The 18,235-nt window shown below is 42.5% G+C and overlaps 1 protein-coding gene across 2 annotated transcripts; it reads right to left on the bottom strand.

The window, feature by feature from the left end:
- Window positions 1-3,944: 3,944 nt before the first annotated feature.
- On the bottom strand, window positions 3,945-13,958 carry LOC112897937 (diacylglycerol kinase 4-like). Of its 2 annotated transcripts, XM_025966342.1 has the most exons (12): window positions 13,359-13,958; window positions 10,119-10,241; window positions 9,403-9,540; window positions 9,236-9,321; window positions 8,085-8,187; window positions 7,933-8,008; window positions 6,964-7,046; window positions 5,992-6,062; window positions 5,107-5,184; window positions 4,922-5,009; window positions 4,723-4,839; window positions 3,945-4,367 (listed from the first exon to the last, which is right to left on the bottom strand). In XM_025966342.1, the coding sequence occupies exons 1-12, from the start codon at window positions 13,779-13,781 to the stop codon at window positions 4,203-4,205; spliced, it is 1,551 nt and encodes a 516-aa protein (XP_025822127.1). In that variant the 5' UTR covers window positions 13,782-13,958; the 3' UTR covers window positions 3,945-4,202. The 2 variants fall into 2 exon arrangements, 1 of the variants encoding a protein (XP_025822127.1); XR_003229787.1 differs by lacking the exons at window positions 3,945-4,367; window positions 4,723-4,839; window positions 4,922-5,009; ... (6 more) ...; window positions 9,403-9,540; window positions 13,359-13,958 and adding an exon at window positions 11,385-13,349 and having other exon boundaries at window positions 10,117-10,241.
- Window positions 13,959-18,235: the final 4,277 nt, after the last annotated feature.

Here is an 18,235-nt window from a genome sequence, read left to right as displayed (position 1 = left end):
AAGGCTCTGAGGATTATTCTGAAGCGTTCGAGAAAAATTATTCTGAAGACAGTTCAGAGCAGGAGTAAGGGCCTGTTTGGGACTGCTCTGCTTCACAAATCGCAGCTCAGCTTTATGAACTTCACAGCAGAGCAGCTCAGCTTTGAAGTTGCAGAGTTTTTGAAAGTGTTTGGCTAGCAGACCAACTTCAGCTTCAGAAAAAAGAGATTCGGATTGGAAAAGTCCCTTATGCCCTTGAACGATGTATGAGGATTTCATTTATGATTTTTCATCTAAACGCTTAATTAAAAATAACAGTACATTATAAATAGATAATAAAGTACAAATATTCTAAAATAATTCCATTACATATCAAGTCTCAATAATCTACTACTCATACTACATCCAACTTTGAGAAATAGCCGTTGCTAATGCATCACAAAAAACATCCATAGTAGGCGCATTGGGTACTGGAGATGATCCATCCGAGGGCACTACATACTTGTTATACCTTTCCGGTATTGTAGGCTCATAATTTTCATCACGCTCCACACGTCCAAAGTCTAAATCACCACTGTTATGCTCACGAATGAAATTATGGATCACCATGAGTCCTATCGGTATCATCTTTTGCTTCCATAATGGATACATCAGCATTTTATAGAGAATTTGCCACTTCATTTTCAAGACTCCAAATGACCTCTCAATAACACTATGAACTCGTGCATGAATACGATTTAACTTTTTCTTAGGAGACCTTGGTTCTACACCTCTATGCCATTCGGGTAAGTGATACCTCTCACCCTTGTATGGTGCTAGGTATCCCGGTCTATTAGGATATCCAGTATCAACAACATAATACTTACCTACAAATAAAAAGTATATGATATGTTTAGATAATAAAGAACTAGAGTTGCAAAATTGAAAATGTAGAAACCAGCCATAAATTACCTACCCTTGGGAGGGTGTGGGAAGAACTTTCGATCCAACTTCATTGCATTATACAACACAGTGGTGTCAGGCACAGAACCCGACTGCCCCACAGAAACATAAGTGAATCTCATATCAAAGTCGCAAATTGCTAGGATATTTTGAGTCGCTATCCCTATTTTTCCAATATACCTTACTTGTTTACTAGGGGGTAGAGATACCCTAATGTGTGTCCCATCTAGAGCACCAATCTAATCTTTGAAGTGTGGAAATGCCCTTCTATCATCTGCTATCTTTTTGTGGACGGTACGAAAGTTTGCATCTTTTGGAACAAGAAAATATTTTGCCATTTCCATCAAAGATTTTAGAATCTCAGTAAATTTCCTACTAATAGTTTCACCAGAGTGATTGAAACGATTTTGACATTTCCTATTGGACTCATTTCCAGAACATATGAACAAGAAAATTGCAAGAGCCTCATAGGTGTTCATGTGCATAGATGGTTGCAGTCCATACCTTGACACCAATAAATTATGCAAATCCATAAATATTTCCGTGCTCATGTGCAACTGAGAATGACATTCACCTGGAGTTCTCAAGATATATTGTAACCAGCCCATGCCACTTTGTTCCGCTATCCTTGGTGGATTTTTGTTAAGGTAGAGATCAACATGTTTCCCTGCCACTTTAGCACCATACAAAATCAAGTTCCAAAACTCAGCACTATCATCATCTGACTCCTCCGAACCATCACTCTCACTTTCATACATCTGAAAATAATAACAAGTAGCAATAGTAACGATGTCATGGATACAAGTAGTAGTAGTAACAATGTCATTATTATAGGTAGTCAATAACAAGGTACTCCCTAGCAGCAATCTAAAAACTAAATAAAATTAAAAAATAGCACTACTGAAAAAAAAGCACTCAAAAATATTTCTCGAAGCCTTCAATTCCCATACTTGTCGTTGTACCTCCTTGTAAGCCAATTCAAACGAATTTCTCTAGTAGGAAGGGTCAAGAACATTTCTCTTTGTTCCTTTTTCACAAACAATTGGGTAGCAATGTCATGCTCATTACTACCATATTATGCCCCACAATCCAAGACAACATCCATCACTTCTTTGATAGAAACGACTTCAGCTTGCTTTTTTGATGTAAACGACTCGGCCGAATCAGCAATCTTTGTAATTTGTTCTTGAATTATAAGAGCTGTACTTGACTTTTTCTTTTTAGGAACCTCTAGAACAACACGAGCTCTTCTTTTTTTATTTTCATTAGCAGGAGATACCTCCTGAACCTCCTCATCCTCTTCCTCTCTATATGACCAATCATGCAACAAATTGTCCTCCTCTTCCTCCTCTCCTGCTCCATCTATGTTTTCAGTGTCTTTTTGGCTTTCGGGTATAACAGGATTGTCACTCATCGGGTTCCAATGATCAGTTTCATCATTAGAAATGTCACCAAACATTTCTCTAAGGAAGTCTTCATTTTGCAGCCTTTCTTCTTGAATTTTCCAGAACCCGGCACATCCTGAACGTAATCAGAACCCTAAGAAGGTATTGTGAACATAGATGAACAGCTAAAATTTGTGAACAAAACAATACTTACCACTTTCATTTTTTTCCACCATTCATTGTCCATGTTAATTACTCCTCTTGTATTGTCCCAACCGGTTACGGTTTGATTCCGCAGTAATTTTTGCCAAATTGACCAATCGTTCTTCAACCTATCCCACTTGTTCTTGATTTGTGTCTTTGATAACTCGATTCCGGTCATTTGGTAAAATCTTCCCGACACTTCAGTGTAACCTAAAGTGTTCAAATGTGTATTTGGCTTATTCCCTCTCCTTACTTGTTCAGCGAATAACTCAAATACAATGCGATTATAATCATCCGTCCATTCCATAGAATCACCCTAATCAACAATTATATGGAGCAATATTTTGAAGCATACATGACAAGACAAATTATGTAATTGACTAGCATGCATACACTTAGCAGCAATGGAATTGACCAGCAGCTATAGAAGAAATTAAGCGAAGAAATTATACCGATTTCGGAAGACTAGAGATGCGGGCATGACCCCTGCTGCCTCCCGCGCCGCCCCTGCTGCCTCCCGCGCCGGCCGCACCCTGGGCCGTGTGGCCCGTGTGGCCCGCGCCACCCGTGGACATGGCCGGCAACTAGGGTTTTGAGGGATGGGAGCGGACAGAGGGCGGAAGAGGGGGGTCGCGGGTACGGGAGAGAACAGAAGAAAAACGTTTCATTCCAGGTATGTAATCAGTGGCATTGGTGGGTAATTTTCTCCCAACTTCATGAGGGAGTTCAAAATGACTATTCGTGAAGTACTATTTTGGCTGCTTCGTGGATTTCATGAAGTTGGGACCAACTTCACGTTTTTTGGTGAAGTTGAGCTGGTGAAGCTGTGGGTGTTTGGCTACAGTTTCACGAAGCGAAGTCGAATTTGGTGAAGTGAAGTAGTCCCAAACAAGCCTTAAGACAAATCTCGTTTGGACGGTAACTACAACCAGGATTATGGTGCCTGGAGAATCACTGCTATCCTCTTTGATTTTAGTGAACTTGATTATATAGATGGATGATACCCTTGGATAACTTTTACCAGTATGCAATGTAGTACTGTTGTAATTATGATGTCATCTCGATCAATGGAGACAAATGTGGGTACTATTGTCAGCATTGTCATGTGTTGAATTTTGTGATATATTCTAGCTCCATATGCTTGTTGTGTGCACTTGCAGTTCTGGACCAAACTCATGTATTATCTGTCATCCAGGATATGGTGTCTGCTGCTAACTCTACTAGTAGCTATCGGACAGAAAGATCTTTCAAAAAGTTTAGGACACGTCAATGAATGTAATGGGCGGGACAATTATTGAAGCAATTCAAATGTACAGATGCTCAACAGTTGGGAAAACAGAATTCCAGGGTAGTCTGTAAGGTTTCCTTGTACGCCGGAAAAGGAAGGGTTACAACTTGAATGACACCTCTCTTTGCATCTGATAGCACCCAATATGGTCAATGACATCGTCCTCAGATTAGCCAATATATATCCAACAGTTGCCATGTATTTCAGCCAGAATTGCGATCAAAGCGTAGCAGAGACACTATTTCAGTTTGTTTTCCACATACATGCTCAACTCAATATACAGTTACGATTTCAGGTAACCGTGCTCAAGATTGTGCCTGGAGTTTCATCTAGATCCAAGCTGCTAGCCAAAAACATTTTCTTGGCAGCTCAAGCTAGGCCACGGCACTAAAGATGGCCTCCAGCTAACGGTCACCACCATTGATTATCAGTGAGGGGTAAGGCACCTTCTTTATATCAACAAATGTGGAATACTCAGAGCTAAGTGGTTGCTTCCACGGCTCCCCGTCCATTTGCATGAATGCGTCCCGCCATTGGCCACCCTTGATCTCTATCCGGATTGCTGCTGCCTGAAACGGTAATAGTAGCACCAAATTTATACAGGTCGCTTCTAAAAGTGGAACTAGTAATACTCTTTCAACCTTCTAGTTTATAGAGATTTTTCGTTAGTGCTATTTGCTCACAAGCCACAAAATAACTCTGTTGTGATCTCCTTTCAGTCTTACTAAACTGAACTGTACTCCCAGTGAAGTACGCCTTGTTATTCACAATTTTGTATTAACAGTTTTAGTGAAACATAAAACTCTGTATAAAGTGGAAAATCACCCCTTTAAAATGAGATTCACAAAAAGGCATTGAAGAGTTATGCCAATAGATAATAAATCATCTTCAGTAATGACTCAAAACAACTTGTGCAGGAAGTACCTGAGCTATGTGCTTTGCAGATATAAGTTCAACCATCACGAGGGAAGCATGCCACCCTTGCTTCAGTCCAAATATTTCAAGAAGACCATCGTCTGAATGAGCTTCAACAAAGCCTCTCTTTTGGCATAAATGAATGCATCAGAAGACAGTGTTAGTGCAAATTACATGATGAATGATCACATTAATTTACTCAACATACCTTCTCCAAATATTCAGGCTTCAAATTTCCCCATGGGTTCCTTCCACTTGCATAGTTGTGAAGGTTTAATGCAACAATAGCCCTCACGCTGCATCACAGATTCACAAATGAAACTAATTTCATTTCCTATATGTGGAAAGCATGGTCCCTAGCTATCCCAAAATAGCAAGGAATTGTCAGCTTGCCTCGATGGTACAGAAATGCTCTCCCACTCAGAGCTGTCCATCCTCTTGATTGATAAACAGATAATGTTTCTCAATCCCCTGACATATTTTAGAAAGAACAAGATAAGAGATCCCATACAGCCTCTGCTAACTGGGTTTGATAAATCAGTGTTGCTGATGATTAACTTCAGATAACCAAAATATTTTCCTTAATTAGAAAGTGTAAAAGCAAGTAGTCTACCCTAGTGAAGAATATTTTGGATCTGCGGAAAGCCTTAAAAACTAACAAATGTATAGTTAGAATTCAGAAGAAAAAAAAAACTGACAGCCGATGTTACTGGATATCTAAACTAAAGACTCAGCAATCTCTATTCTGTTATTTGTCAGTAACTGAAATAGTACTCAGCAATCTCTATTCTGTTATTTGTCAGTAACTGAAATAGTATCTGATTACTGGAACTCTGTGCAAACTTGTGCAAGGATGCTTTCAGCAAAATTGGTAAAAATTGTATTGCACGCCAAAATATGGAGGAAACTCATTTATCTATCAGAAAAAGGGAAAAAATCCAATCTTCAACTGGGGGTCCAATTTTTTTTCTCAAATACGCAGGAGAGCTATGTATCATATCATTAAAAAGAAAATAATATGAGTCCAAATATAAACCTGTAGCTCTGAGACAATCTAAAACACTAACCATTACCTGTCAGAACTGTTTTAAAAGTGACCATTGTTGATATTTGAACTTAGGCCACAGTTGAAGATTAAAAGTGGACACATTTTTATAATAAATTTTTGAACAAGTAAAGAAAATGAAAATACTAGAGTTCTTGATTGATCAGTGGAATTACCACACATGTAGGGATCTGTAAAAAGGTAATATACATTTATTAAAAAAGGTATCGTACCTTAATTCAGGGTCACTAATACACTGTGTAAAGAACCACCCTTGCTTGCAGGTATATCCTGCGTAAATTAACTGTCACAAAATCAGCCAATCAGTAATTTAGTTAGAAATGCCTACTCTAAGAGTGTCTAAAAATATAAGCCACATGGCAAACATCACATTAGTCACACAAGAGCCTAATTTTGTTTCTATTTCAATGCAACTGGAGCATGCTATTATTTTTCTTTCTTATGCTGTTATTGAGTTGATGTTATTCTTTTTCTTTCTTATTTGTACCATGGCCAACAACAAACTGAAAAACTATCCTCAAATGGATAAGGCATGCTTCCAATCATGCAGCAAAACCAAAAATTCTTAAATTATCACTGCTTCAATTAGAAAATCTGTACTTGTTAAGCTCCAAGTTTGGGTTCATTGCTAATTAAGTTATATATAGAAGAAAAGAGATCAACTGTACTCCTTACCCATTATTGTTACAGGGTATTTATATGAGAGAGGTAAGAGGAACGGCTTGAATGAGAAAAAATCATAAACTAGTTGGGCCTATAAACATATTACTAAATATACTACATGAAAAATCCATATCTTTCCTTTGCTTTGCAGATAATTAATGGAATGTTAACATATTGAAGAAAAGGTGATTCGAATTCATATATTGCCTTTTGGGTCACCCAGAGAAAAACTATACATTACAATGAACAGAACATATCTTATTCAAATTGGTTTCCTCTTTCTTAAAAATGGTGACATCATTGTTAGTTAACCAATTAAACTTGCACTATATTGAACGCAGATTTCCTGTACATGCTAATCCATTCTTAAGTTAACATTACAAGCATGAATTGAAAAGTCTTCCTTCATCTAAAAGGATTTATAAGTTACATGGAAAACTAGAATGATCAACATTAGGGTTTAAGGTGATGAGCTGATGGGTTAACATAAGTTGAGGAAAGAGAATCCACAAGTTACTTACCTTATTGGATAAAGGTCCACTTGCAAGAAATGGCTTCTCATCACGTAATTGGTGAAATCCATAAGCCACTTGAGCATCCATTCCTACATTACAAAGGAAGAGTATTGTAAAGACCTGCCCTCAGATTCGTAATGACAACATATGGCAATAGGTAACAATTAACAGAGTCCCAGCATGTATATATTAAGTCCTAATGTCTTATATATCATTTTCTCTGATGTCGGACATGAATTAATGGAGCAACAGGAAAGTAACTCTCGAAAGATTATTCCATGTCTCCAAGGTAGTATTGAGAATGTGTTATGACCATCCTTTATTAGTAAACCAAAACTAAGAAAGCACAACAGAGGGTTTCCTGTTGATATAAAAATATAAACTAGAAAAAAAATAGGAAGAAGTGATCTGTGGATTATTTATTTCTTAGCTGAACTAGCAAAGGAAAGGATCTTGAAATCCTTCGACTTGATACGACCCAACATGAGAAGGTTCAGAAAGCAAACTGAGTGATAGCTCAGTGGTGAGGTAGGTTGATGTCATGCCCACCGACCAGGATTCGAACCCTGGTATTGCACCCAAACCCCCCCCCCCCCACCCCCGGTGCTCGCTGGCTTGTGGCTGTGGTGCGTTGCCGGCCCAGGCTACAGTGCATGCGCCGGCCTGGGTAACGGGGATGCCGGCCCAAGTTCGGTCTGGCCTATATGGGCATGAGCCAGGGTTCAGGGGGTTTTCTTGACCGGGGACATACGATCCCTTCTTAATGGTAATCCCGTGGGGGCGGTTCCTCCCACACCGGTCGAGTTTTTTCCTTTTTTGAGAAGGTTCAGAAAGGATCAAACAGAACAACGATTATTTGACCTATAATATAATAATGACTGTACCCATGAATTTTAAGAAAAACGATGATCCAAAAATTAAGGAGACCCTAACAAGTATGTTCTTGAATAATTACAGGGTGAAAAGGGAAAATACCTATGCTGAAGTAATTATAGAACACACCATCAAAGCAAGACACTGTTTCAGGCAATTCTCCCTTAGCAGTGCCATCCTGCAGGAAAGATAAAGTTCTATCACTATTAGTGACAGGGCCGTGACAACCCAAGGGAATAGTCTAGATGCATTACATCATAAAATGTACACTGTCCAAGACGCCTAAGTGAATGAGGGAGGTCCAATTCTTCCTTTTCTTCTTCTCCATCTTCAGGCATGGAAACAACAACATGCCAACTGCAGAATGCCAACATAATATGAGCCATTCGAAGTGGTACAATCTGGCATATGGATCTTACCTACTGATTAAGGAACTTGGTCGTAAAGTTGAATTGTGCAGCTATAGTTGGTGCAAGAATAAATAACTCGCCAAGAATACCAGTGAGAACAAACATCAAGGAGCAAGCGAAATGAGAAGCTACACAATTGGTAGGGGGGAGAATTTGCCATCTTTCTATTACAAAAATCCCTCTGGAAACATGGGCATAAAAACTCTTGGGATAGCAATCATGGTCTGTCGATTTAATCACTGAACCGTGACCCACCCACCACCAAAGTAATAACACCACCTAAAGTCAACAGCTTCACAGCCCTAGGTCCTGATAGTATGGGTTTAGAAAAACCTAATACGTCAATAGGATCTGCATGCATATACTTCTATTGAGCTTAACAAATGGTTGACTTGGTGGAGTTTGCACCATTTGATTGCACTGTGGTATAGAGTTGTATAGCTGTAAGCTTAGAGCTGGAAGCCATGTCAATTTATATATGTTGTAATTGGAACTCTCTTCATTGCCAAATAAATATAGCTCAGATATTAGATTTTTCAGATGGAAATTAAATTAGTATATTTATCATCAAAACTATTCCATGTGACTGTTTAAAAAAAATCTCGAACACACAGGAGAGCTGTGTGTCATTTCATTAGAGTTTTTACATTTTAAACAACATATACTAAAAAAGATAATGGATAAGGAGTGTATTGGAGAATATCATGCAGAGGCATGAAAGATCTATTTTGGCAATATATTTGTGGTGGGTGTGGTGTACTCGGGGTTCTACTTCTTGCTTCTTCTTTAATATAATGATACGCATCTCACTTGCGTGTTCGAGGGAAAAAAAGATCTATTTCAAAACAGAGAGAGTAAATTGTAAGGAAATTCCTCCTTACAGTGATATCAAGATCAAACTCAATCAGTGCAAAACAAGATATGTCAATATTAAAAAAAAGGTACAGATAAATTTTAACATTAAATTGCAATAGAATGCACTGAACAAGTATCACCTGTCTAAACAAGAAACCGAGCCAAAAATAGCCTTGTAGAGAGATCGTTTAGCAGATGCTTTCCATGAGAAAGAAAATGAAGCACCCTGAAAATAACTGTTATGTGATGAAAACCCTATCGTAATTAATTTTATAAGACTGTATAGTGATAAAAGAGATCCTTTTACCCAACCAAAGCTTCTGGAGAGATCGTTTCCTGTTCCAAGTGGTATGACAGCAACTGGAGGAACAGGCCCCCTGTTCTGAACATATAGTTCTCCTAAACATCCCAACACCCAACCTACTGTTCCGTCACCTCCTGCAACCTAGGAAAGATGGACTATAATAAGTATCTAGAAGTTACAACCCCTTTTCCCTGAAGTGGCAATCAATCAGAGTCCATGTTCAAAATTTCTCAAAAGTACAGTTCTCTTATATATCAAGGAATATTGGCTAACATTAAGAATTGGGATTTCATTTCAGCCTACAGGCCTCAATAGAAAATGAAATGAAATGAAACACACCCAAAAGCACTTTCAACTGCAGATCATTGCTGGGGACCACAACATCATTTGCAATACAATGCAAGGACAATAACTAAACAAAACTCATGGCTAGATTTCATGAAACTCTAAATAGGGCATGGAGGAAACCATGTTTTTTTGGGAATGGAAGGAACTTTTTGTAGACTACTCTAGGGTTCTACTGTTATATGAAACATAAACAACATACTTCCTGTTGACGATTTTGTCTAGATACTTTATACTATTATTTATGGTCAAACTAGTATCAGAAAATTTAACTCATGAAGTTCCCTGAAATGCATTAAACAACTGGGGGCATGGAGGAATGCACAATAATATTGTGTTCTTTGCAGCTACAACCACCAAAGGTTTGTACATACCATGACTCGCAAATTATCGCGAACGAACCTTGCGCTATGATCCCCAGACTCAGCAAGTTGTTCCAAACAAGCCAGAGCATATTCCACAAAGTCAGAAGGCTTCACAATAGTAAGATCAAAAACCTGGATTTAAAAAAGCAGTTGCTAGTAAGAATGCATTTTTTTAGAGGATAGTAAGAATGCATTTAGTGCCAAACCATCTCAAAGTTTCATGAACAGTACAGAGCAACCCCAGATATTAAAGATATGGCATCACGAGAAATGTTCCCACCCTTCATCTAAGCATAGGTACAAAATGAGTGTTTCGACAACTTCCTGTAACAAAGACAGTAACCAAAAAGTGGCAGTTTTTAAATTTAAGTGGTATCTAGATTGTCATGGTCAGATCTGACAAAGTTTCAATATGTTACCTACAAAGGATAGTAATATGCAGTGCTATATAAAATAATGCATCAGGATAGTAATGTTACCTATAAATTTATTGAATTGAACCAACTTCAACGCACTTAAGATAGCTATGGTAATATTTTGCATTAAACATCAGGAAAATTCATGAATGTGCATCAGTTTCAAGACCTAACAATTTAAATTTCTTTAGCACAAGAAAATGAACTGCTCTACCCAGTTCAATTTTATTTTATCTGTCTCCACAAAATGTACTGCCTCCATTTACCTAGATCTCCCTGTACAAAGATTTGATCTCTACCCATGTTGGACAGCTCATCTCTTACTAAGTGCCATAGTAGGGTACGAATGGTGGCAATGGATCTGATATGGTAGATAGAACTGACACCCTTGGATCAGTTGTCAACTGATGCAAGGGTGTCTCTTTTATAGAGACGACTAACTTGATCCCTAAGCAAATATCCTAACTGTATGAATCTAACTTATCTCTATCCTAACAAACCGACTAATCCAAGCACTGTTCACGCGCTACAGTACCGCGTGGGCAGCAAACCTCTATCCTGTACCTTCGAATCCCGGTCCCGGTCCTACTACCATAACAGGATCAGTAGCATTTCCATTTAATCCACAGACAAGGTTTACACCTCTTAGTACCTTACTTGTAATTATCGATTAAAAAGGTAATATCCTTAGTTTCCGCAAATGAATATAGCATGAGTTCAATGCAGATTAATCACTGTATTTGAAGGTTCAAATATCACTAAGTAAAGTATGAACAATTGAATCCATGGATATTATCTTGATGACAGCATAACAGCAGGTGTAGATTAGTAGAAGCAAGGAATTTTTCCTTTAATTAACCTCATTCCCTCCACTTGGGAATCCCTGATACTCAGAATCTTGACGAACAAAAGTTTTTTGACTAACTAATACTCATGAATCAGGTACCAATATCTGCGCAAACTTTATTATCTGTTACCAATAGTCCTTGCAAGAACAACTGCCATCTTTGAACAAATGGAAGCGTGTTCGATCTCTAACAATAATTTCTCTCCCATATACTTTGGATATTAGTTTGGTGACATGATGACAATCATGGCAAACTCTGAGGTTCTTGACTATCCGAATAGGCATGTTGTCACTAGTACTAATCAAAGCAAAAGCAATTGCCAGCTTCTCACTGTGCCGGCGGAGAGCATCCTCCTTCTCCTCTTCTTCAATGTCAACCAACACTTCCTTCTTATCTGGGATGTAACCCTCCTCTAACCTAATTCTACTATCAATCTCATGCCACTTTGTCAAAATATCTTTTATGTGTGGATGAGACAGATCTCCAACAATGAATTGGTGAATAATTCCTTTAATCTCCACAGTGCTACAACCAGGTGTCTTGTCAACTCCCTTTTCACGCATTAGGTGCCTAATTTTCCTCGCAGAATTATGCCTACCTGAAGCAGCATAAATGTTAGCTAAAAGTACATAGGCACCACTTTTGTCAGGTTCCAACAAAATCCAATGCTTGACAACATACTCAGCCAACTCCACATTCTTGTGAAATCTACAACCAGCCATGAGAGCTCCCCAAATCAGGGCATCTGGTTTCATGGGCATTTTCTGAATCATCTCTTTTGCCTCGTCAAGCAAGCCGTTTCGTGCCAGAAGATCTACCATGCATCCGTAGTGCTCAATCTTTGGTTTAATGCCATATTTCATCACCATGGAATCAAAAAGCTCCCGACCCTTGTCAACCAAACCCGCATGTGTGCACGCACACAATGCGCCAATGAAAGCAATATCATCCGGCCTGACACCTGAGCTCTCCATCTGCAAGAAGAGCGCTAATGCCTCTGATCCTCGACCATGGATTGCCAGGCCTTTTATCATAGTAGTCCAAGCCAGCACATTCTTGTCCTTCATTGTCTCAAATACGTCCATTGCAAGCTGCACCTCACCACATTTGGCATACATATCAACCAAAGCAGTGCCCAAAAACAGAGTGATCCTAGTGCCGTTAGCCTTCAGGTAACCATGCACCCACTTACCCTGCTCCAGCGCCCCGTGCTGCGCACATGCTGCTAGCACCCCAACAAGCACCGTGTCATCCGGGCAAACACCTTCAGCTTGCATCCGTGCAAACATCTCCAGAGCCTCCATCCCATCCCCAGCCTGCACATACCCATTAACCATAGCGCTCCAAGACACAGCATTCCTGGCAGGCATTTCGTCGAACAGCTTCCGGGCGTCCGCCACCCGACCCGCCCTCGCGTAGGCCGTAATGAGGGTGTTGAACGAGGCGGCGTCCACGGCAGCAGCTGTCCGCAGAAGCAGAAGCCCATCGTCGAGCCGGCCGAGGAGGCCGGCGTGCACGCGGATGAGCGCGTTGCTCACGAGGAGGAACCGCTCCAGTCCGAGCTTGACGGCGTGGGCGTGCACGGCGAGCGCCAGCACCGCTGCGCCCGGGGCCGCCGGGGACAGCGCGATCGACTTGAGGAGGGAGGGGAGGGTGTGCGGGGTGGGGAGGAGGCCCGCGCGGAGGAGGTGCGCGTAGAGCGGGCGCGCGAGGTGCGGGCGCGCGGAGCGGGAGAGCGCCCGGATGAGCGCGTCGTGGAGCTCCGCGCTCCGCCGGAGCCGCCCCGACGTGACCAGCGCCGCCTGGATCCGCGCGATCGCCCGCGCCTCGCCGCAGCGGGACAGCAGCTCCACGTAGCCCGCGACACCGACCATCTCATGACGTCACAGGCAACGGCACGCGACACGAACGGCCTTACAAATATGGAGAGAGAGAGAGAGAGGGAGGGAGGGAGGGAGGGAAGGGCAAGTGGGCGGCCATTTGACCTGGTCTTCGCCGATGAGCTCCTGGAGGCGGGTCTTGAGGACGGGGCCGAGGCGGCCGCCGCTGCGCGGGTTGACGAAGGCGACGAGCGGCGACTCGGGCGCGCTGTCGTGCGCAGCGGCGTCGAACCACGGGTGGCACGAGCCGTCGTCGTCGCGGTCCTCGAGCGCGAACGACCCCGCGGCCGGGTCCCTGGCGCGCATCGCGGCGTGCACGGCGGCCCGGAGCCGCCGCGGGAACGCGGCCCGCGCCCGCAGGTCTTCCTTCTCGAACGCGGACGCGGCGGCGCGGCCGAACCCGCAGCTGCGGAACGAGAGCGACTCGATGAGCACCCCCACCAGCGGCGGCGCCGGCGGGGGCGGGGACCGCGGCGCCTCCCGCTCCGAGGGCGTCGGCGAGGGCGCCGAGGACGAGAACGACGACATGGAGACCGCGAAGTCGGAGCACGACCGCGACCGCGATCGCGACAGCGACCGCGACCGCGCGCTGGCGGGGGTCAGCGAATGCGCCGTGGGAGGCGGAGGGGGCAGGCGAGCGCGCGGCGCGGCGGTTGGAGCGGAGCGGAGCGGAGGGAGGAGGAACGGGGCGATTTTGTATGGCTGGCTTTTCCCGCGGGGAAGAGGGAAGGAGGGAGGCTCAAGAGCTGGGCGCCAGCTTGCACAGGCAGGCAGGCAAGCTAAACAAAAATTTTGATAAATTTGGGCAAATTTTACTCCGTTTAGAAATAGTTGTCAAATGTATTAAGATGATTCTCTCAAAAGATATGTTTAAAAAAATTATTGGTAAATGTATATCCAACATACTTTGTAAATAAAATCAAAGAATACACAATAAATTTTTCTCGTTGCTAAAGAGGGGATAGATGGGCAGTTCTAGCACGAAGGTATTCAACATGATGGCTTGGCAATGCTACATTGGTTTGGCAGTAAACAATGAGACCCAATCAATGGAGGAGGCGGATAGTCAGTCTCAAACTCTCAATAAAGAGAAAAGATGGTGGTTGACAAAGAATGGTGCCAATAGGTTACGGGTGGTCCAATTGGTGTATAGTTTCTATTGTTACCATAATAAAAAATGCTCTTAGATCAGTGCCTCCAACTTCAAGATGATTGATCATAATTGAAATCAATAATGTATCTACTTTTGGTTTTGTTACATTCCAACTTAGGTTAGAGGCATCTCCAGCAGATTACTTGTATCTCTCTCGAATACCAAAATATTGTTCTTTTGGCAATGGGATGTACTCCAGCAGATTACCAATTCCATCGCTAATACCAAAAAGTTTTTGGTAATCACCAAAATACACCTCCCTCTTGCTCAAATATAGGAAGATTGCTCCCTCCACCTTATCCATTGAGTAATTTGTTGTACCTCTCACTACCGAAAATATAAAAATAGTATTGGCAATGGAGAGATAAAATATATAGGATATGAGAGATAAATAATCTGCTGGAGATGTTTTCAGTGATATCCAATGTAGGCTCAATGCACCTTATGTGTGCTAGGTACAAAACCGTTTTAGATTACATATAATTTATAAAGTGAATGGAATTCGTTTGACGCTGACATTCATCCTGTCCTCATGCCCGAACTAGAACTCATCAGATATGTTCGCAAACATTTGATTTGATAAAATTCGCACTGTGCTCGGTATTTCTGGCATATCTGATGATATATATACCAAATGATAAAGAGGAAGCTCGAAATACACGTGATTGCTTGAATAGACGGGCAATTAGCAACGGTGACAATAACTTGAGATTGTTCGAAAAGAGCTATTAGTGATAGTGATTACAACTCGAAAATGTCATAGAATTTATTCTTCAGCCCTGGCCATATTATCAAGGCAGCTAAACAGCTAATTCTGGATACAGCAGCTCGCAAGAATAGACTGCCCTCTTATTGTACTAATTGTACTAGAACATTTGGCGCCCTTCAGGCGCCCGGCGGTAGCAGAGAGCAGGAGGAGCGACGGCGAGGAGGACGACTGAGGCAGGCAGAGAGGGAGAGTGGGAGGGGAGGCGGCATCGGAGAGGTAGAGAGTAGAGAGGTAGAGGGAGAGAGAGGGCGGCGGCGGGAAGCAAGAGAGAGAGGGAGAGGCTGCCGTGTGCCCAGACCGACCCGCGCACCCCTTCCTCCGAGCCGTGCCTGCCGCCTCCCATCCTAAGCCTTCCACGCCGGCCGTCTCCTGCCCCGCCTCCATCCTCGATCTTCCGTGCCGGCCGCTTCCCGCCCAACTCCACGCGCTGTAGGCCACCTTCGCGAGCACCGCCGCCTCCCGCCCGCCCCCGTGGGCTCCATAGGCTCCCGGCCACCTCCACGCCCACCGCCTCCGGATAGCCACCTCCCGCGCGCCCCCACACGCGTTGGCTGGCTGGCCACCTCCAGCCCGCATCCGCCCACGTCGCAAACTGCCTCCATGCACGCCGCAAACTCCCGCTCGCCTCCTGCTCCCTCTGTGCGACGAAGGCAGACGAAGAGGGAGAAGGGGAGGGGAGGCGGCGCTAGGGAGGCAGAGAGTAGAGAGGGAGAGGGTGGCATCGGGGAGCAGGAGAGGGAGGAAGAGGCCACCGTGTGCCCGCGCCCCCTCCCTTCGAGCCGCACCCCGCGCCGGATCCGGATCCCCTAGGAGCGGGCGGCGGCGAGGAGCGGCGCCCGGGAGGGGATACGGAGACAAGCAGAGAGGGAGAAGGGGAGGGGAGGTGTCGACACTGAGAGCAAAGAGGGAGAGAGAGGGCGGCGGCAGGGAGAAGGAAAGGGAGGGAGAGGGGGGCAGCGGGTAGCAGGAGAGGGAGGGAGAGGACGGCGGTGAGCCGATGAGGAGAGGGAGAGGGTTTTGGGTTCGAAGCGTAGGAGGCGGTAAATGTAAAAGTGCTTCCCGAGGGAGGTTGTAAACAGCATTATCGAACTTCTCCTTCTTTATGTCGAAATAAATATTAGTTTGTTATACATTCCGGATGAGTTGGCCTTAGTTGTAATTTATAGAAAATTGGAGGATTTTTTTGCGAAATAGCCAAATCTCTGGCTGCACGTCACGTGTCCATCTTTTCCTTGTGGAGTCCAGGGAGGAGGGCAAAGCCAAGGACCTTTTAATTAAGCTGATAATATGGCTTTTCTAGCTTCCATATAAAAAATGAATTTTAAATTAATATATAATTTTTGGGGGGATAAACTAAATGAATTATCAGGCTGTCTATGCAAGAGATCCACTGCATTCCTCATCCCTTCAGCCAAACAGCTCCAAAGGACATCTAAAACAAAATGGACTGATCTCATGATGGATCATCGAATCCAGGATGAGATAATTTCTCAATTGGAACAGCATAGGTCATTGTGGCACCAGATCTTTATTAATCAGAATCTTTGCGGATAGCTGAAAAAGAACAACCAAGTTAGTTTCAAAAGGAACATAAAAGAACACTATGTATGCAATATAAACATAATTAAGTTCTATACTTCATGATGGGAATGAAAAAAAAAACTAATTGATAGCAAGGGAGAAACAACTCATTTTCTTCTGCAGAACTTATAATAAAACAAACTGCAACGACCAATATAGCAATAAAATATACGCAACTACTACAAATATTCTCATAAACTCGGAACAAAATAGATTGGATACGCAGTGTTTTCAGGCAATCATTGTGAGCAAGGATAATGTCCAATCCAAACAGCAAGAAATATCAAACTCACTCTACTTCTATAATTTCTTTGCTTTGTGTGCAGACTGCAAGTGTTCTGTATGATGCTAGTGTGAAACTGAAATATCCAGTGGTACAGATCACTATAGCAATATTGCAAGTTTTCAACTATTTTACCTAAGTGATCAGTGTGCAAGTGTATAAGCTGTCCACATCCTTTTGCTAACATGGTTCAAGTTCTACATCACAATAAATTTGAAGACATCTGCAGAACTATTAAGCACTGAAACTGTGAAGGTAGCAGCTATTTATCCAATCATTATGGGTTTTGTAATCTATTTATCCAATCATTATGGATTTTGTAATCTCAATTAGAAACATAATCAGCTAAATTTCATGGAATTACATTACATGGTACTGAAAACGATAGACCAAGGTTTATAGAACGATTGATTTTATTTCTACGAGGATGTTTCGTTTTTTCCCCCATGTTGTGTGTGATTTTCTTTTCTATTTGTGTGTGCATTCGTGCAATGAAAGATTCAGTTAATTATTAGTTGTTATATTTACATCACAAATGAGACAGAAAAAACAGAAACAAGGTACGGGAATGAATAAACAAACATCGTCAATTCCTATCCTGAAGCCAGATTTTCTGTCACAAGATAGACATATTCAGTACCATGATTTCCTCCAAGTTATACGAGTATCATGATTCACTGTAGGACCACAGTTACTTAAAGGATATGCAACCCACTTTCACAGCGATACCAATTACCACCATAACTTCATCCAGCGACATTGACCCAGCTGCACGTTATAATGGTTTCAACATGTTCTGATATGACCCTAAATCCTTATGACATGCACTTTACAGCCAACTTTTACAGTTGAAATGGGAAAGCAAAACCCTCCAGTTTCTTCGTATCCATCAAAGTTAAGATCCTGATTCCTGAGACGCATTCATATTTGGTTCATCATGCCATGTAGTCAAGTTTCGCAAGCACCCAAGTTTGTTGCTAGCCTGCTACTTCATTCAGCTCTACAATCATCAACTGCAGTAGTCGGTAGGGATTTATAAGTGGCTCCATTTACACAATGGTGGCATTTCTTTCGATATTTTCAAATTGCAACATGCAATTCAAACAGAACGGGGTCACATTACTGATTGGTCTGCTCGTAATTAGGCCCTTCCCCAAATCCGCGAAATGTGATTATTTGACCATGGTTCCATCCTA

The sequence above is a fragment of the Panicum hallii genome, chromosome 6 (assembly GCF_002211085.1).
Source record: "Panicum hallii strain FIL2 chromosome 6, PHallii_v3.1, whole genome shotgun sequence".
NCBI classification, from domain to species: Eukaryota; Viridiplantae; Streptophyta; class Magnoliopsida; order Poales; family Poaceae; genus Panicum; species Panicum hallii.
The sequence above is the reverse complement of the archived record's forward strand: the minus strand, read 5'-3'. Positions and strand labels throughout refer to the sequence as shown.